This window comes from Anolis carolinensis, chromosome 4, assembly GCF_035594765.1.
Source record: "Anolis carolinensis isolate JA03-04 chromosome 4, rAnoCar3.1.pri, whole genome shotgun sequence".
NCBI lineage: Eukaryota > Metazoa > Chordata > Lepidosauria > Squamata > Dactyloidae > Anolis > Anolis carolinensis.
The window spans coordinates 178,774,107-178,795,931 of NC_085844.1; the positions used below are offsets into that span (position 1 = coordinate 178,774,107).

At 37.8% G+C, this 21,825-nt stretch overlaps 1 protein-coding gene across 2 annotated transcripts in view; it reads left to right on the top strand.

The window, feature by feature from the left end:
- bend5 (BEN domain containing 5) overlaps positions 1 to 21,825 on the top strand; it is a 1,240,673-nt gene that overhangs the window by 50,146 nt on the left and 1,168,702 nt on the right. For both annotated transcript variants that reach the window (XM_062979625.1, XM_062979624.1), the window contains exon 3: positions 12,261 to 12,385. In XM_062979625.1, the coding sequence (XP_062835695.1) occupies positions 12,261 to 12,385 (125 nt within the window). The remainder of the gene's footprint in view (positions 1 to 12,260; positions 12,386 to 21,825) is intronic.

Here is a 21,825-nt window from a genome sequence, read left to right on the forward strand (position 1 = left end):
GCTGCTGAGAAATCCAAGAGAACCAGCAGGGACACGCCCCTCCGGTCTAGCTCTCTGCAGAGGTCATCCACCAAGGCAACCTAAGCTGTCCCTGTTCCGTGACCAAACCTAAAACCGGACTGCAAGGGATCAAGATAATAGGCTTCATCCAAGAATCCCTGGAGCTGAGAAGCCAACGCTTGCTCCATAACCTTACCCAGAAAAGGAAGATTAGAATTGGCTGGTAGTTATTTAATACCAAGGAGTCAAGGGACAACTTCTTTAAAATTGGTCTTACAATTTTAAAAGCTTGGTGGTATGTGTCCCTGCTCCAACGAGGCATTGATAATCCTCGTAAACCACTTGACCAATCCCCCACCAGCAAGTTTGATGATCCAGGAAGGGCAAGGTTCTAGAGCACATGTGGTCACTCTCACAGCTCCAACAATCTTTTCCACGTTCTTTCTTTAACTAATGTTCTTTCCAAAACGAACGTTCTACAGATCCATTGGAGGAATTCTACCAGTATATTTATGATGGTGGAGAACCAAGAACTGCTATGGCAGCCTAGTATATCTTTTAGTGAATCCTACAGCTTCTTTAATGGAAATGTTGTGACTCAGCTGGATCCTCAGGTTGATGAGGATTCTGGGATTCAGGTTCAAGATCACTCTGATGAGGATTATGGGATTCAGGTTCAGAATCCAGTTCTAAATGACTCTGTTGTTGATGAGGATGAGCAGTGTGTGAATGTTCATTTTCCCCCAGCTAGGAATGTTGTTATTGAAAATGAAAATAGCCAGGTGCAAGATTTAGACTCAGAACCGGATGGTTCTCAGACTGATACCACTAAGCAAACTTCTTGCACTAACGAGCTGTTTGACTTTGATAGCAATGATGAGATCGGAGCTTTGGATCATGCTGACCGTCTGGAATTCCGGGTTAGACGAAGTGCAAGAATAGCTAATAAGCGAGAGGTCAGAAGTCAGAGAAACACTTTCATGCTTTGTTATTAAAGCCAGAGGTTTGGAGGCAGATCTTCGTCAAAGCAACTTCTGCCAACCAAGTATCAAGATCTCTAGTTCTCTTGGATTACCTTGCCGTCTGTGTCTTGGGACTTTGCTGTTTGCCTTGTTATTCATGTTATGGGACCTTATGTACTCTGGTGATTTCCTACACTGTATTAGATGGATTTATTTTGCAATAATCTCTTGAAATATTTTACAGCTAATTTTTTGGAACTGTATTTTTGCCTTTTAAGAACTTTTTCCTTTTATATTTTCTAATAAACTACAAAGACTACGTTCTGTGTGCAGTCTGGTGTATTTAGCAAGGTGAAGCTATCCTGAGGGGCAACAGGAAAGCCTTTAGGATCTATGTCTAAGTAGCCGAATGAGATTATAGGGTTATAAAATATGGAGACAAATCAAGCCTCTCAAAGTCACAGAATGGAACAGGGGACATTTACAAAATTTTGGATTTCTCCACTGCCTGACCTAAGCAGGAAATTTGTAGAGTTTTACATAAAGCCTTTTCTGTATTGAATTATGACCTTGCTTGTATAAATTGTAGATAAGATTTCATTCTCATTCAGGCCTACAGCAGAATAGCAATGATACTTTCATTATACTAAATCAGTCTTTAAATTTCCAAAATGAGGCTTAAATTAAACTGAAGTGCACCATGACAATTATGCACATGGAGGTTATATGTGTATGCATAAGTGATGATGAATTTTAATTTTCAGCTGTCTCTCATGTCATGAACACATTTTTTAAAGGTTGGCATTTTTATTATTTTTTCACAGTAATAGGAAGATGGATGGTAGACCAATGAATTCTTCTGCTTTGAAACTGTGTTGACATTCTTAGTATATTTGTAAATATCAAAGGACAAAACAGCAATTTCATTGCATTAATATTAATAATCATTTATCTGTCACAAAAACATTTAAATATCACTTGACATTTGCAGAAAAAGATTACTGTTTAATTTGCTACAAACGGAAGATTCTGTATTTGGTAAAATGGAATAACAGGAAAAGGCTATTCACTTGAAAATAGCCTAATCGAAAGAGAAGGCCAAAATACCATGATATCTTTCAAAATGTCAATATTTTAAAATAATCAGAATTTTTTTTTTCTGAGGGGAGGCTGAGAAAATTACCATGATGCTGTCTAGCAACATGATAGTAATAAACAAAGTAGGATTTACATGGCAAAGATATGGACAAATTATGATCCAAAGAAAATCAGCTGATGTGTTACAAATGGAAATCTAAGAGATAAGCCAAACTTGTGAAGGAGCCCAACTTTATAATCACACGATTAATTCCCTAGTAACATGCAGCTGCTCTGAAAAGACTAGAAAAATCTCACTGATGCTAGAAAATCCCTTTTCTCTTCAGGGAAATTAATAATATAAAATGCTCTAGGCTCAATGCCTTTCCTCCAGGGTGGCTTCCAATGGATATGCACCTCTGTCTTCTTCTCTTGTTAAATGGTTGTTATTATTTTTAAAAAAGTGCCATGTACCAACATAATTGTGGGTGAAAGAAAAAGTTAGCTGGATGATTAGTGACTTTTAAGGTGCAGTAAACTTAAAACATTCTTAAAACTTAATTGTTGTGGCAAATGTGAAGAAATAACAACAACAGCAATAATAACAACAACAACTACAATAATAATAATAATAATAATAATAATAATAATAATAATAATACTAATAGAATTTGTATTTTGATTCCGTAGCCCACTTGTCGATGGATGTCCAGAATCAGCAGCATCCACCGCAGTCCTTTTTATCCTGGGTGACGACCGAGTCAGAATAGACTTCGTTTTGATTTGATTCTCCATGATGCTAATGGGTTAGGTGCTCTTAGTTCTGCTCCTCAGCTGAGACCTCTCTGGCTTGGTTGGACCTGCCGGTATTTATTTATTTACAGTATTTATATTCCGCCCTTCTCACCCCGAAGGGGACTCAGGGCGGATTACAATGAACACATATATGGCAAACATTCAATGCCAACAGACAAACAACATTCAGTTTTAGACAGACACAGAGGCATTTTTAACATCTTTCCAGCTTCACGATTCCGGCCACAGGGGGAGCTGTTGCTTCACCGTCCATTGGTGGCTGTTCTTCCTCATTCTTTTCCTTGTGAGCAGTTTTATGGTGTTGTAGATTAGTTAAATTAGCCTCCCGCATAAAGCGTACCTAAATGTTCCCTACTTGACAGATGCAACTGTCTTTCGGGGCTGCTAGGTCAACAGCAAGCCGGGGCTATTTTTTTTTTTATGGTTGGAGGCTTAACCCGACCTGGGCTTCGAACTCATGACCTCTCGGTCAGTAGTGATTTATAGCAGCTGGTTACTAGCCAGCTGCGCCACAGCCCGGTAGTTACACTACCGCCAGCACAGCCCTCAGTCATCATTGGAACAGTTAAACCCCCCCACCATGTCAAGGTGGCACCTTGAAAATACATCTGAAAATACATCACACAGTCCTAGACACTTGGGAAGTGTTTGACTTGTGATTTTGTGAAACGAAATCCAGCATATCTATCTTGTTTGCTGTGTCATACAATAAAATAATAGAATTTAATATTCTCATGGAGATTATTGTTGTAGTCCAGGGGTCCCCAAACTAAGGCCCGGGGGCCGGATGTGGCCCTCCAAGATCATTTACCTGGCCCCCGCCCTCAGTTTTATAATATAATATTGTATATCATTTTTAATAATATAATAATTGTATATACATATAATATTGATAATAATATTATAATGTTATACAGTATAATGCTAATAATAATACCATATAATAATATTAATTATATGTTATATATTACATATAATATTACAGTATAGTGGTATAGTTCAATATAGTAATATATAATGCTAATATTGTGCTATGCTAATAATATAATATATTGTATGTACATACAGCTGCTCTGAGTCCCCTTTGGGGTGAAAAGGGCGGGATATAAATGTAATAAATAAATGTAGTAAATGAATAAATAAATAATTTTAGACTTAGGGTCTGCCAAAGTCTGAAATGACTTGAAGGCACACAACAACAACAATCCCAATTAATTGGCCAGAAGCAGGTCCACACTTCACATTGAAATCCTGATAGGTTTATGTTGGTTACAATTGTTTTCATTTTTAAATACTGTATTGTTCTTTCATTGTTGTTGTTGTTGTTTTGCACTACAAATAAGACAAGTGCAGTGTGCATAGGAATTTGTTCGGTTTGTTTTTTTTCAAATGATAATTCAGCCCCTCCGGAGTCTGCTTTAAAAGTTTGGGGACACCTGTTATAGTCAGTATAACAACATTAAAATGACCACCTTGCTAAATCAATAGATTGATTTGATTACGAGGTAGAAAAGACACAATGGGTATGAAGCAGAACTTGACAGGCTATTCAAGAACTCAAAGCAATATGCGGGGAAATGCACTCCATAGTTATCTGGAGAATCACACCATATATAGGTGTTACAGTGCTCATGTGAAAAACCTTTAAAACTCGATGAAGATAGTGCTTGTTTTTAAAAGAGAACAGTTATAAAACATGCTGGGCTGGAGAACTAGTGAAATATTGTATTCTGTGGGAAATTTTGCATTCTGTAGGTACTCTACATTTATAGGAGGGACAGGGAAGAGCATACTCCAGTAGTATCATACTGTACATCAGAGACAGCAAGATGTCATACAAAATGAAACTTGAAAGGAATCAATCTTCATTTTGGAATTAATGTTTATGATAGGTAACAGACCCCTAAAGTAATTTAGATCTGGTTATAAGCCCTTGGCTTCCAGATCCAGGTGAAATGCTAAGGATGAGTTTGAAATGCAGTATGAAATTAAGGACACTTCCAAAGGGCTAAAAGATGGTTATCTTATGAAAGGAAGAATGTAATGAGTTTCCTAAAATTTCCTAATCCTCATAAATCAATGTTACTAAACTTATGTGTATAAAAATGCCCTTCTAATCTCCTCAACCCATGTTTATCCCATGGAAGCTTAATTCAGGGTGTCCCCAAAGTCACCATATATAGGGAAATCAGGAAACCATAGCTAAATGAACTTTTCTTTACAAAACATTCTTTACAAAACATTCATTACAAAATACAAAATTATAAACATATATACATATTAAATATTAAAATTAAATATAATACGCCCTGGTTAATCTTTCCAGTGTATGGAGACTTTTAGGATACCCTGTACTGTCTCTCCCAATTGCAAAAATATTCATAGTGTAGCGGAACCTTTGTGCTCCGGTCCTTGTTTGAGCGCAGGGGAGGAATGGAGACGGACAACTGAAGGAATTCCAAGAAAGCAGTTTTATTTCGCTAATGGCCACTAGGGTTCCCCCTAGCACAAAGTAAGTGCTTCTCCAGGGAACCCCCAGTGACGGGCTGAGAAAATATTTATACACACTACAGGGTTCGGGTTATGCCCGCCCACAAGCAAATTCATTGGCTTAGAGTTGTGACGCTGCCCAATCAGTGCTGACCAGCAGGCCGGCTGCACTCTTTCTGTGCCGTGCTCACAAATCATTCAGCGTACGCATGCGCTGTTTGTTTATCTTTAGCTTTCATTTCTTCAGAAACACGTGATTTCCCAGAAATCACATGTTTCTGTGAGCTTATGCACCCGGGTCGCTAGCCGTTGCCATCTCTGCCCATATATGGCATTTCCTGGGGTTCTTTAACCTCCCGCCTCAATAGTGAGAAAGCAAAATTTAATTTTGAAGACATATTGCAGAATTTAGCCTCAAATGAGAAGGCAGAGAAAAAGAGAGTGCCATGTACCTACATTATTGTGACTGAAAGAAATGTTAGCTGGATGTTTAGTGCATTTTAAGCTGCAATAAACTCAAAACATTTTTAAAGCCTCTTTAAAGGTTGTGATGAAGGTGAAGAGGTATCTGCATTTCTAGAAAGGACTTTGTGACAACGTACTTCTCTCTAAAACCAGTTAATGTTATTGAATTTCTCCCCATACTTTCTTCCTTTTTATACAGCTGTTGTCTATAATTTCATTCAATTGCTTGTAATAATTTTATATGTATTTTTACACTTACAAAATAAAAGCGAAACAAAATGGAAATGTATGTACCATGGAGAAAAAAATTGACAGAGAAAAATGCATTGCTACAGATCTGCTTTCAGTTTGTTTTTATTTAAGGGTTTTATATAAATTGCAGCTGCAAAGGTATTACTGATTTTCTGTTTGTTCCTTCTTGACCATATTTTTATGTCGAGATGAAAAATAGTACTTCAGCGCCTGGCAATATATTAACAAAAATAGAGGATTACTTTCTGTATTTTTTTTGGAAATAATACCTGAGATTGCCTTGGCTTTTTCTATTTTTTTTTCTTTATATTGAAGAAAGGATTTATGAGAGCTTTTAGTTAAGGTTTAATTCTTTTCATCTTTCTGTTGGCCATGCTGCTCACTTTTCTCTATTTAGTCAAGCCAGAATTATATTTGTACAAGCAAGGCACACAATATCCGAGTGTTCGAGGTGCAAACGGGGGCACCTGACCTTTTGTTATTAATCTGTGACAGGTGCAGCCTATTTTCTTCCAAATGGTGTTCATTTGCGTGTGCAAATGCATCCCCTGAAATTTATATTCTGTATAGCCACCCCAGGGGAATTGATCGCAGTCATGAATAGTGTAATGGACAGCTGAGAGAGATAATTACTGATATTTCAACACATTCATGCCTGGAAGTTGGTCTTTTGAGCACACTTCTTTTTCAGTGCTTGTTAGGGAGGCTAAAGTTAGTTATTCATTTCTGGACCAGAAAAAATGCCTGCAAAAGTTCATGTGTAAAGAACAGCACATTGTTACAAATTAGTTTCCTTTACCATTTCTGGCAAACTCATTACAAAGTAATCGTGGCCTGTGTTGAAGTGCACTTCCTCTGGGACCAATAACGGTAAATAAGCAGGGCTGCAAGCTGGCTGATAAGTTGTTGTTCTGAAGATAACAGTCCTTTTTAGCAGTCTGTTTGACCTTTTCCTTTATATTGCCTGAGGCTTGTCTAAGACCCTCAAGGTCTATTTTTCATCTTACAATTCTCTGTAGAGAAGCACAATGTGTGGTTTAAGAAGATTTTAGGATTGCTTAACATATCTGTGTTTTCTTGCATTTTTATGATAATACTTGGTATATTTAAAAAATACAGCTAGCGTTTACTCAAACAGGATTTATTTTTTCTTGAAATGCAATCTTTTCCAGGAAGAACTGTATTTAATACTTTATGAACTCTTAAGTTCCTAGCATAAGTTAAATAAAATGATAATAACATTTTCCTTTTTAACATCATCTGTCTGCAGACAGTCATTTTAAAATCAGTTCATGATATTTATATTTTGAAAATATTACATGACATAATTGTAGTGCAGTGGGCTTATATAAATGAAACAGCAACCCATCCACGATTAATGAGTCAAAGGTCATTGATGTTAACTGCCATGTACTTGATTTTGACTTATAGAAACATAGAATAATAGAGTTTGAAGAGGCTACATGGGCTATCCACTCCAAACCCCTGCCATGCAGGAAAAACACAAAGTACCCCGACAGAAGACAATTCTGCCTCTATTTAAATGCTTCCAAAGAAGGAGCTTCTACCACACTCCGAGACAGAGAGTTCCACTGTTGAACAGTTCTTACAGTCAGGAAGTTCTTCCTAATCCTCAGGTGGAATCTCATTTCCTGTCATTTGAACCCACTGCTATGAGTCCGAGTCTCCAGGGCCACACAAAACAAGACTGCTCCCTCTTCCTTATGACAACCTTGCACATATTTAAACGATCATGCCTACTCTCAGCCATTTCTTCTGAAGGCTAAACATACCCAGCTCTTTAAACCATTCTTCATAGGGTTTCCAGACCTTTGATCTAGGTAAGTGGTTCTCAACCTGTGGGTGCCCAGATGTTTTGGTCTTCAACTCCCAGAAATCTTAACAGCTGGTAAACTGGCTGGGATTTCTGGGAGTTGTAGGCCAAAACACCAGAGGACCCACAGGTTGAGAACCACTGATCTAGGCACTAGATTCCTTTGATCCACTTGGCTTTTTTATCTACTGCATGGTATTGTTGGTTCATGTTCTTTTTCACATGGACTGCTCTCTTTTCACATGGACTGCTGTCGAGCCAGGTATCACCCATCCTGTATCTGTGTATTTTATTTTTTTCTGCCTAAGTGTAGTATCCTACATTTCTCCTTGTTGAAATTCATTTGTTAGCTTTGGCCCAGCTCTCTCATATGTTAAGGTCATTTTGAATTCTGATCCTGTCTTCTTGAGTATTAGCGATCCCGCCCAAATTGGTGTCATCTGCAAACTTGAAAAGCACGGCTTCTAAGCCTTTATTTAAGTCATTAATAAAGACGTTAAACAGTACTGGGCCCAGTACCAAACCCTGCATTACTCCACTAGTCACGTCTTTCTAGAATGAAGAAAATCCTTTGGTGAGCACCCTTTGGCTTCTGTTGATTAACCAATTACAAATTTATCTAACAATGTATTGTCTAGCCCACGAGAAGATCATGGGGAACTTTGTCAAACATTTCACTGTAACTGCATTGAAAAAAGAGATAAAATTTTGAGAAATCCATTTTGACGTTTAGCATTCTTGATTACAGTGATTACAGACCTTCTCCATAATTCTTCCTGGTATTGATGTCAGGATGACTGAACGCTAATTGTTTGGGTCCTATTTTTCCCCTTCTTGAACATTTGCCCTCCTCTAGTCTGCTGGGATTTACCCTGTTCTCTAGGAATTCTCAAAGACTATTGCCAGTGGTTCTAAACTTATTTCTGCTAGTTCCTTCAATACCCTTGTATGTAGTTCATCTGACCTTGGAGGCTTGAATTCATTTAGAGTAGCCAGATATTCCTGGACTACTTCTTTACCTAGTTTGGGTTGCATTTGCCCTATCACCTTATCTGCTCCATATTTGTCAGGTTGAACACCAGCTTCCTCTTGAGAGAAGACCAATGCAAAGAAAGTGCCTTTCTCCTATCCCCTGTAAGCATTTCACTGTCTTCTCCACACAGAGGCCCTACTGTTTCCTTGATCTTCTTTTTACTGACATAACCAAAGAACTTTTGTTTTAAATCTATTTTGCAAGCCTGAGCTCATTTTGCACTTTAGTGTTTCAGACCTTTCTCCTACATATGTTGGTTATGTGTTTGAATTCTTCTTTGGTGCCTTCACCCCTTTCCATTTCTTGTACATGTCCCTTTTAAATCTTAGCTTAGTTGAAAGTTCTTTGGGCATCAATTCTGGTTTCTTTGGACTTCTCTTATTTTTTCTCTCCTTGTTGGCACTGTTTGCAATTGTGCCTTCAGTATCTCACTTTTAAGAAACTCCCATCCATCATTAATTCCCTTCTCTTTTAACATTCCTATCTGTGAGATCACACTCAGTATTTCCCGAAGTCAGCTCTCCTAAAGTCTGGAATGCATGTATGACTTTTCTTAGGCAGTGCAGACTCATGTAATCCACATCGAAGCAGATAATGTAGATTATCTGCTTTGAACTGGATTATATGGCAGTGTAGACTCATAATCCATATCAAAGCAGATAATGTGGAATATCTGATTTGATAATTTGGATTATATAGCAGTGTAGAAGGGGCCTTAGTTTTCCACTTTCCTCTGAATCAGAAACTGCAGAAGAACATGGTCACTCTCACCTTAGTATCCAACCATTTCCACTCCATTTACAAGTCCTCAGTGTTGATTAGGATCAGGTTCAGAATAGCTGATCCCCTTGTTGCTTCTTCCACCTTCTGAACAATAGAATTATGATCTTATGAATGAGAAACTTCCAAATCACTCTATTATCCACAGCCCTGATTAGCTCTTGCAGACTCAGGGCTGCTACATCTGTTCATTGGAGTTGTGGTTTTACAAGGTTGTACTCTAGAAGGAAAAGACTAATTTTCTTCTGAAATTCCTTGTTGTGCTTTATTATCCACCCTCTAAAGCTAGTTGAAAATATCTCTTGTTCTTCCATTTTTGTTGTCATCTTCTGTTTCTCTGCATTGATTAGTTCTCCCAGTTCACGTCATCAGAAAGTTATACAGTATTGATTCTATTTCCGAACATTTTTACTTTTGCTTATTATCTGTCCTTAACTGCTTGAAGAGCCATCCATTGAGGTTATTCTTTCTTTTTGACTTCCTGTCTGACAAGCTTAAGTCTAGAGTTCTTCTTGCTCCCAGTCAAAAAGACTTAATCGACTCTACCATTCACTGAAGAGAAATTCTTCAGGTTGATTTGGCACAATTGTTTTTTTAGCTTCACTTTAGTTTTTTTTAATAAGTCATGGTCTGTGTCACAATGTGCTCCTGGTTTTCTTTTTGCTTTTCGTCTTCTGCTTACAATTATGTACGGTAGCCTATTTTTGTATTGGACATCTGATGATGTCCATGTATATAGTAACTTCTTTGGTTTCTTGGTAAAGGTATTTGTGATATATAGTTGACCTTGCAAAATTCAGTCAGCTGCTCTTCCGTTTTATTTCTTGATTCTAGGCCAAATTTTTCTATAATCTTTGATTCTATTTTGTTTTCTACTTTTGCATTCCAATCAACTACAAATAAAAAGAATCCTTATTTTCCTCATAGATTATTTCAATCTCTTTTTCTGTCTCTGTAGTTAGATCATAAGTGTCTGGTTATATTGATAGGGTTTTCTCTGAAGTCTTATTGATAGGATCCTGTCAGACTTTGTGTTACATTCTTTGATGACATTTGCTACATCTCTCCTCCCTATTAATGTAATCTCATTTCTTCTTTGATTTTTATTTACTGAGTAAAATATTGTAATTATCTGACTCACAGTGTCTAGTACTTGCCCACTTTAGCTCTCTCACCACAAGAATTACAGTGCTTCTGATTCTGTATCTTCTTTTACTATGGCTAGGTTCCCCAGCTGGATACTCACATTCCATATTACTATAGTATAGTTGTCCAGCTTCAGATTTTGTTTTAACCTCTGAGCACATCAACAGCTGAATATGCTTTTGGCTTGAGTCCAGTTGCATCATTAGCCACAGTGCTATTTGTAGATGTCTACTGCTGTATCCCAAAGCTCATTCAGTATCAACTGACCTCAGAGTTTCATCTTCTAGCTCTATCTCTTGTTCATTTTGGTTTGTCTCTTCATTGTTTTTTGTGTGTATGATAAAAACAATTCAAAATGAATTTATTGTGCTACCTCATGAGCAATACAGACAAGTTTTAGATATGATACCATTGCTGCTGTTTCTAAGAGATCCTCTGACAGTTGACAGTTGCTTGATGGTAACTGTTTGACACATTTAGTCTGGCTTCTCAGTAAAAGCCTGTCTGACATGGTAAGCCCTACCAGCAGCACTGTTGCTATCAGCATAGCCTCTTGCCTGGAAAGATAGTACTATTGGCAGTGTCTTTTACATTCTTCTCTATGAACCGACCTGTGTTCTTATATATATCTTAAGCTGTATTAAAGTTTCATTTATGTGAACCCAAGGAGCATCTTCTTAGCAACTGTTCTAGTGTCATACAGTATACTTCATAAAGTATAAATATCCAGTCATGATCGAGGATAAATATTTTTGTAATAGCTAATTGGCCTATAAGAAGATAGGGGTTTCAGATGGGTTTTTATTGGCTGTTATTTTTGAAATCATTGGATTGTCTTTGAATTTTTTTATTCTAACTTTTTTTCTTTCAGCATTTTAGTGTTCGCTATTTTGACCCATTTTTTTGGTGGACAAATAACATACAAACTTAATAATTAAACAATGAATCTCCACAATTTTGGAAAGCTAAATCTGTGCATCATACAACTTTAGCATTATAAATTCCCATTTATTCTGAGTAGTTCATCTTTACTATAATGAACAATAGATCCACATTTATTTTATCAATAGTGTGTGGTCTTGGAGGTAAGAATAAGATGGGATTTCCCCATACAATTTCATCCAGTATTTTAGTAGAATGTTCTTCTAACAAAAACATTGTCACATCAGATAAATTTTTTAGGTTTTCAGTGTTGATGTGTTTTATGTTGTTTTATATTGTTACAATGTTTTAATTTATGGATCTGTGTTTTTAACTTACGTTGTTGTTAGGCTTGTCCCTATGTGAACCGCCCCGAGTCCCTTCGGGGAGATGGAGGCGGGATACAATAATAATGATAATAATAATAATAATAATAATAATAATAATAATTTTCTGGAATCACATCGCATTTGTTTTTTTTTAGGTAATCTTGGGCGAGTCGATCATATTACTGAATTTGAATATGATCTGTTCATCAGACCTGACACATGTAATCAACGTTTTCGAGTCTGGTTCAACTTTACAGTTGAAAATGTGAAAGAATCTCAGGTCAGTACCATTGAAATGAAATGTTTTATAATGAAAAAAATATTTTGGTATAAAATTCCTGTAAAAATGTTCAGATTATCAAGACAATTTTGATCCTTGTTGGATCTTCCATAACTACCTGTATTTACTCGAGTCTAATGCATCATTGAATCTAATGCGCACCTCAGTTTTCAAAACCCTGAAACCCCCAAAAGTATTGACCATATTATGTGAATCTAATGCACACTCTAATTTTGGGGAGGTAATTTAGTAAAATAAGGTGAGCATTAGATTCGCGTAAATACAGTGATATAGGGAAAACCTATAATGTTGTCACTTAAAAGGCTTGTAAACATAAATGTTACAACAACATTTCAAAAAGAGAAAATGTTCACCCCATATCTGGAACCATGTAAAATTTTTTTGAGAAGAATGGATCCTGAAGTATGACTGTAACTTGTTTCATTCCTCAAAGCTATTGCTTGGCTGTCTAGGTGACATGAACTGCTTCTAAACTAATTTCTGCTTTTGACTTGTCTGTCTCGGTCCTGGTAGCTAGAAGGAAAAAGACACCTCTTGCTGACTCTTCATCAGAATCATGTCTTTTACCATTTTTGGATGTTTTCCAACAACATCTTATGTTTCACTTTTTTACTTTCTTGTTGTTTGTGTCTCTGAATGATAATGATAATGATAATGATAATACTTTATTTTTAACCCGCCCTCTCTCCCACGAAGAGACTGAGGACGGCTCTCAAAACCAAAGTTGGCAAACATTCATTGCCATAGCAATAAAACAAAGACAGTAAAACAATAACAATAAAACAAAACAATAGCAATAAACCAAAACAATAAACAATTAGAAATGAACAATTAAAATAATCCAGATAAAATTAAACTTAGGTTAAAACGTATGGTCAGTCAACCTCATAAAACCTTTTATTTTGTATTGGCTGTCTCATAACTAATTACATACTTACATTCACACAAGAACAAAATAACGGACATGTTGCTGAGCAGAAATTAAATATCACATAATACCTGTATACATGTTAGTAGGTGAATTTACCCAAGTATTCAGATGGAAGCTTGTAAATGACATAAAATACTTGAAAAACCTTAAAAGAAAAGATAACTGGATCAAACCCATGTAACTATTGGACAATATTTCCTGAGCTCTCATTCAGAGATACCCAATTATAAGAGTGGGTTGATGATACTGGAAGTAGAGCAGAGGGGACATAGAAAAATAAAACAATTTTCTTTGAAGTGCACAAGAGTCAAATCATTAATTGAAGTATAAGCAAGAAACATGTTCTCATTTACACAGACTTCCTAGGGAATTATAAATTGTAAGAAGTTATATGTTTCTGCTTATAAAAAAGTTCAAACTCTTTTGAGAGTGGAAAACAAAATATTTATGTGGGCTATTGCTATCAGGTTTCTGGAGTACAGGTTTTCTGATGTCTTACAAGATATATGCCTGTTGTCCATGTAATACCTTAGAGCTTTCTCTGCTGAACTAGAAAGGTCATAGACTATGAAATGTGAGGCTGTTGAGTATTGCTTTCTGATAGGCTGAAACAGTCAAGAGTAGTATTCATTTCTTACATTGATGTTCTACTCTTCTTCCAAAATAGTCAAAGCAATTTACATTTTCTTTCGACTTACAATTAATATTGTACTTAAAATTCTCCACTGAATAACTTTCCAATTTCCATAGACATTTATGCTATTGTATGTCATTTGTTTTAGGAGAGAATTACATTTTCTCAATACCAATCCACAAATATTTCTTTCAACTTAATATTGCTGCTGTTGTTGTTGTATGTTTTCAAGTAATTTCTGACTTATGGTGACCCTAAGGTGAACTAATTTACATGCCAGAGCAGGCATTCAAACACTGAGCTTCAGATTCATAGTCCAATGCTCAAACTACCAAATCACACTGACGTTCTACTTAATATGCATATTAGTTTTGAAAGTCATGATGTTAAAATCGTATGTCTCCCATCCTACCATATAACCAAAATATCATTTTAGTTAATAGAAAAATGATCCCCATACCATTGTCTGATTATGGTGTGCTGTAGATGACTGGTGCTCTTCTCCTGTTTTCTGCCTTAGTCAACAATGATCAAATTATAGAAGCATAAGATGAATGGGAATCTGTTTCATTGAGCACAGAGATTATGTGAAGAGATATAGTATATTTACAGAGTTCACAGGATATTTGTTTTCATAGTTGTGTACATGAAGAAGAATGGGCTCGCTATTAACTTTGACTTGTGAGACCTATTTTTATAATGTGCCTTCCTATAATCTCACTTTTTCATCTCTCAAATATCCGTTAAAATGAGTCCTACATGAATGTAATCAAATCTTAACAATATCTGGGGCTGGATACACCAGACATTCCAACCAGGGTGTATTAAATAAATGTTACAAATTGTTGTAGCAATATATAAAGTGATGTCTTTTATGTTTATTAAATTGAGGAATTGAAGAAAATAAGTTTTAATGTCTATGTACTGGATATATCACAAAATAGTTTTGAATGATTTATATCTGCCACAGTCTTGTACATATCTAATCCTGGATTAGGACTTACTCCCAAATAAGCAACTAAAGATCAACTGCCATTCACTGAGAATATCTTTAGTGACGTTAAGTTTAAATTCTGTTTTAGTTGTTGTTAACTGCCCTCAGGTTGACTTCATTTAGTGTATCAACTGCCTTGTTCAGGTCTTCTAGACTAGGCATGGGCAAATGGCTGTTAGGAATTGTGAGAGTAGATGTCCAAAATACCTGGAGGGCTGAAGTTTGCCCATGCCTGTTCTAGACTCAGGGCCATGGCTTCCTTGATTGAGTATATTTATCTAGAATGTGGTCGTCTTTTTTTTTTCCTTACTGCTTTCCACTTCACCAAAGATTATTGTCTTTTGTAGTGAGCCATGTTTTCTCATGATATATTTCTCCCTATGAATTAGTTAGAGCATTAAGATCTGCTGGGGAGGCCCTGCTCTTGGTCCCACCCCTTCACAAGCACGGCTGGTGGGGATGAGAGACAAGGCCATTTCAGTGGTGGCTTGTCAGCTATGGAACTCCCTCCCCAGTGATGTTAGATCAGCTCCCTCCCTCCTGGTTTTCAGGAAAAAAGTAAAGACATGGCATTGGAAACAGGTGTTTGGGGAATAGTGCATTATGTAGCAGCACGAATTGTGGCTTTAGGCCTAGAGCTCATGTTTTTAACAGTTTCAATTGTATTTATTGTATGTATATGTTTTATCTGTTTTATCGGCAATGTAATTGTGTTGTCATGAACTGTATATTTGCTTTGTTGATGTGGCATTGAATATTGCCATACTGTAAGCCTCTCTGAATCCTCTTTGGGGTGAGATAGAGCGGGATAAAAATATAGTAAATAAATAAATATCCAAGTTATGATAATTTCAGTTTAGTCATCTTGCCTTCTAGGGAGAGTCCAGGATTGATTTGCTCTGTGACCTATTTATTTGTCGTTTTCGCAGTCCACTATATCTACAGAACTCTTCTCTAGCACATTTCAAATCCATTGATTTTCTTCCTATCAGTTTTCTTTACTGTCCAGCTTTTACAACTATACAGAGAAATTGAAAATATGATGGCAAGGTGATCTTAACTTTACTATTCAGTCATATATCGTAACGGTTAAGGATCCTGTCTGCTTCCTTTATTTCTGCCCTTCCAAATCCTAGTCTTCTGATACTTGATTGCATTCTCCATTTTGATTAATTCCTGAGTCAAGTATGGAAATAATATTATCTGCAGATAATAACCCTAACCTCAGCCCTCCCTGGGAGCGCTCGGAAAGCTGCATCAACCCCCTCCCAAACCCCTTGCCCGCCCCGAGTCCCGGCTTATGCCACTGAGGAGTCAGGCGAGGACCTGGGGCTGCTCCAGGAAGCGCCACAGGTCGGAAGGCCTGCCCGCCTTGGCGCCCCCATCGCCCTGGCCCCCGCTTTCACACCGCCACCCTCCATTCCTCGCCAGCGCTGGGAGCAAGCTGTGGCCACCACGCCCGAACTTGAGTGGCCTCCTCCTCAGGCCACGCCCCCAGGGAGGAGACTTCAACTCCCAACAGCCTCACTGCTTTGGCTGATGCTCGGGGTTGGTGGGAACTGGAGTCCAAAACACCTGGGTCACCACCGAAGCTTGGGAAGCACTTGAAGGAAGTGACTCTGCGCCTCTGCTTTAAAGTGAAGGCACCTCGGTGCCACTTTTAACGGCCATGGTGGCCCGGCTGCTGCGGAGGCCAGGCCAGGCCAGGCCGTGGAAGCAGGAAGGCCACGCCTGGGTGGACGTGCCTCAATGTTGCCCCCTAGGGGATGGTGCCTACAGCAACCGTCTACTTTGCCTAATGGTTGAACCGCCTCTGCTTACATCATCTGGTATTTGTTGATTGCCTCCCAACCAAGTACTCTCCAGAGCAGACCTGCTTCACTTTAAAGATCAGGCAGAGTGGTACATTTCGGGTATTATCTATTCACTATAAATTGTTTGTCTCCTTGGGAATTCTGCTTCTGAGGTTAGGGTACTGATGATATGTAGGAACCTTATATGCCCCTCACATTTTTACACAGAATATTACATATTATTGCACCTCAGGTTAGCTTCACCTAGCTAGAGACACCAGGCTGCACACAGAACGTAGTCTTTTGTAGTTTATTAGAAAATAAGGAAACGATAGATCATAGAAGGCAAAAGTTCGGATCCAGTAAATAGTTACAAAAACAAGGCTGAAAGAAACAAATCTATTGAAAAATTAGACATGAAACAAGGTCCTTAAAACAAAGCCAAAGTCCCAGAAACGTGGATACATCCAGACTCCAAAGTAACACAGGAAAGCAGACTTGGTTCTTGATTCAAGCGAGGAAATTGCTTTGACGAATTTCTCCCTCTCAACAGACTGTTTTAATAGCATAACATAAAGGCGTTTCTTTGCCCTTTGAACTCCCTCTTACTTGCTATTCGGAGACTTCTACGCAACACCCGAAATTCCAGATGACTAGCCCAATCTAAAGACATGGCCTCATCGCTTTTGCTTTCAAGGCCACAGGGCTTGTTAGCATTATCAAACAGGGGCTGGGAGCTGCTCTCCCTTTCTGCTTCTTGCACCTAAAAACCATCATCATTAACAACCACATTCTTTCCTGTGGGAAAGCCTCCCTCTTCCTCATCTCCCACAGCAGGAACACTGTGCACCTGAATCTCATAATTCTCATCAGAGTCATCTTGAAACTCATTCTGAACCTGAATCCCATCATCTTGAAACTGCATCCCAGAATCCTCAAACTGCATCCCAGAATCCTCATCAGAGTCACACCAAGGCTGAGTCACAACAATTATTGTTTTAAAATAAACAGCAACTTTGAAAACTTCTTCCTCTGCTTTTTTGATATGTATATTTTTGAATGTATATTTTTAGATTAACCTTTCAACTAAGAAACATTCTGAATAGAAAGATTTGGACAGTGCTTATTATTGCTCAATAGTTAATGTTTGGTGAGTTTGTTAAGTGCATCAATTCTCAATTTTCCATTATATATTCTACCTATTAGGATATAATTAGCATGCATGTGTGTGTGTACATGGCTTCAAGTTACTTTATGACAATCCCATTAAATTCTTAGGGTTTTCCTCAGTAAGTAAACCTCAAAGATAGACTAGTTCTAGCGGTATACACAATTATGTACATTCAAATGCTTAATTTCCAATGTTTATAAGAATATCACACTTGACAACCAGCATATTTTATATTTCTGATGGTAACACTGCATTCGTTAAATAGAATCTGAATAGCCAGGTGTGTTTAATTTCCTAGCATGATATCTGTTGATCAGAATGTTAAACATGAATTTGAAGTGCTGTATACAAAAAAGAATATTGTGTTGTGATTATTGTGATATCAGTGATATGATACATTTAATTTTCTTTCCTTTTAGAATTTATTTATATTTTTCAGCTCATTTCTATTTAGTTCTGGTTTTGGATAAGTGACAGTTGTCAGTACAATTCCATTATGCAGAGAAGGTTGTTAGTCAATCCACTACTGACAAACCACAATTCCACTTTTTTCCTTGTCACTACTTACTGATCCTCTCATATTCTTCTATCTTATACTTGCTTACTTACTTAGGTGATCCCTTGTAGCTCGAGGATGATGGTCCTCCGAGTGTAGCGTCTTGGCTGTGGATGCGTAGGCAGTTGTGGAGACCTATTCTTGACCCACATGTTTTTCCGCAGTGAAGGCATTGGTTTCCAGATGGAAGGCGGTCCCGGTCAGGGTTGGCTTGATGCACCTTCCCCGTGGCACATTTCTCCCTTAAGCCCTCCATTCGTGCCTCTTCGAATTCTGCAGCACTGTTGGTAACAACTGAACTCCAATTACAGTGCTCAAGGGCCAGGGCTTCCCAGTTCTCGGTGCCTATGCCACAGTTTTTAAGGTTGGCTTTGAGCCATTTTTAAATATCTTTTCCTGTCCACCAACATTCTGTTTCCCGTTCTTGAGTTGGGAGTATAGTAACCGCTTTGGGAGATGGTGATCAGGCATTCGGACAATGTGGCCAGCCTAGCAGAGTTGATGGTTCAGGAGCATCGCTTCAATACTGGTGGTCTTTGCTTCATCCAGCACGCTGACATTTGTCCACCTGTCTTCCCCAGAGATTTGCTGGATTTTTTGGAGGCAATGCTGATGGAATCTTTCCAGGAGTTGAGTGTGACGTCTGTAGACAGTTCATGTTTCGCAGGAGTATAGCAGGGTTGGGAGGACAATAGCTTTATAAACAAGCATCTTGGTATCCCTACAAATGTCCCGATCCTGAAACACTCTCTGCTTCATTTGGAGAAATGCTGCACTCATAGAGCTCAGGCGATGTTGTATTTCAGCATTAATGTTGACTTTTGTGGAGAGGTGGCTACCAAGTCATTGCAGAGGGATTGGCTGGTGACTACTAGAAGAGCACTTTGGTTTTCTCGATGTTCAATGAGAGGCTGAGCTTTTTGTATGCTTCTGCAAAGGTGTTTAGAGTGGCTTGTAGATCTTCTTCTGAATGTGCACAGACTGCATTATCATTGGCATATTGGAGTTCTTTAACAGATGTTGTTGTGACCTTGGTTTTGGCTTTCAGTCTATCTTATATTTCCAGCCTATAATCCTGACAGTTGGGTGGATTTCACAATTCTTTGTACAATTTGAAGTAGAAAGACAAAATAGAAATGGCACATGGCTGCTTTGTATCTCAATCAAGGACACAAAAGTGGGATATAAATACATATAACAACAGTATTGATATCTTTACTAGTGATGGACCTCTGTGTTTTTCTGAATGACCTGAAAGTGGTAAGACAATATGTGGTAGTTCTGTGTCCCCCCTTTTTTCCTTCCTCTGTCTTCATGAAATGGAATTGCTGTTGGAGTAGTAGGTGTAGGCAGAGCAATAGGTTGTAAAACAAGTAAAGCAGACTATATTCAAAAGCAATGGAATAGTTTAGTAAAGACTTAGATTAGTTCAACCACTTCCTTACTAAGTCTTGTCCGTTTCAGACCTCTGATTGATTAGTCATGTTTGAGCCCATATTTGTTACCCAAACGGGGGGGGGGGGGACTAGGGCTGGATGTTTGCATTTCTGAAATGATACTCTATTCTGTAGAAATATTTATGTGCTGATACTAGCTGTAATAACTGTTACTTGTTTATAATTGCAAACTGAAAATGTATTTTAGATAGATAGATCTATAGATATACACCAACTGTTTTTCTTTAGGTTACATTTTAGGTTTGTTACATTTTCCTTTTGTTTCCATGTTTTGAGATTCTTTTTGCCTGCCTTATTACAAACTTGCATAGACTGAGAAGTTTTTCAGGGAAGAAATTTGAAGACTGTAATGATACTTCAGCTTCATTGTTTGTACATGCATACTTCCAATTAGAGAATGCATAACAATCATTTTAGAAGGCTGGTAGAAATCCATCCTCATATTCCAATGAATAGGCCAATTACTCAGAATTTTCCTTATCTAGGCATTATCCAAATGAAATTATGAATTAGGTATAGGGGAATGAATAAATAATACAAAGTTAAGGTTCTGTAAGTGCTATAAAGGTAAAACTAGGTAACAAAATTGGAAAGATTTAGAGCAATAAAAATAGTATTTGATGAGCGAAGTTATTGCTAGTGTATTAATGTTTGTCAGCTAAATATCTGGTCTATAATTTTGAACTACAGATTAACGTACCTTGATAAAATAAGCTTCCTTACCAACTGAGGAACTGCCTCAAATATTTTGATTCTATTTTTGAGCTGTAATATGTTTAGTGAAGTGGAGCTCATTATTGTAAACAGATGGCAGCTGCTGGTGTGGCTTAAGACAGAAACTTTTAAAGGTTTTGGTTCTCAAGCTATAAAGCATTTCTCTTCGGGGTACAGGGAATCTGTGCTTGAAGTTGCAAAAAGGGGCAAGAATTCTGCTTTTCAGCAATCTTCACTGATTTACTCTGTATTTGTGCAGGTGTCTGGAATATCTAGACAGTGTGATATGAGAAGAAAGAGATGCTACTACCCTGTTTCCCTGAAAATAAGACATCCCCTGAAAATAAGACCTAGTAGAGGTTTTGCTGAATTGCTAAATATAAGGTCTCCCCTGAAAGTAAGACCTAGCAAAGTTTTTGTTTGGAAGCATGCCCAAAGAACAGAACACCAGAGCGTGCAGGATTAGTAAATGTACGTACCAGAGATTGTTGTATATGGAAATAATGGTAGTAACAAGAAATTCTTGATAGGATTCACAATTTGTCTGGTTATGCTGGTTTATGATGACAACTATTGTATAGTATATAATAAATGTTTAGTTTTTTGTTCAAGAATAAATGTGAATTCTTCTTCATGGAAAAATAAGACATCCCATGAAAATAAGACCTAGCGCATCTTTGGGAGCAATAATTACTATAAGACACTGTCTTATTTTTGGGGAAACCAGCCATGTACCAGCCATGTTGCCTCCTGAATAGTTATTGGAGAGATACCCTTTTGAAATGCTCTTGCAGTGACATTTTTTGGAGTAATACCTTGGTCTGTAAATTGTACTACATGTAATTTAAAAGGGAATCTTCTCTTGTGCCACAGAAGGGATTAGCACTGGGAAGTAGTACTTATGCAGCCAGGTTTGACTGTTGAGATCGTCAGTTGCTGAACCCTGTTTTCAGGGGCAGTTCAACCGGTAGGCAAACTACACGGTTGCTGAACGCACCATCCTCTGGGGGGCACAGTTGAGGAGCCTCCAAGTGCCCTAAGTCTAATGAGCAGCTTCTTTTTTGTCTTTTTTTCTTTTTCCCCCCTCCCTGCTGGGAGGGGACACGCCCTTTGGGTGCACCTCACCTTCCCCCTCCCACGTGCATGTATACGTGCATGCATGCGTGTGC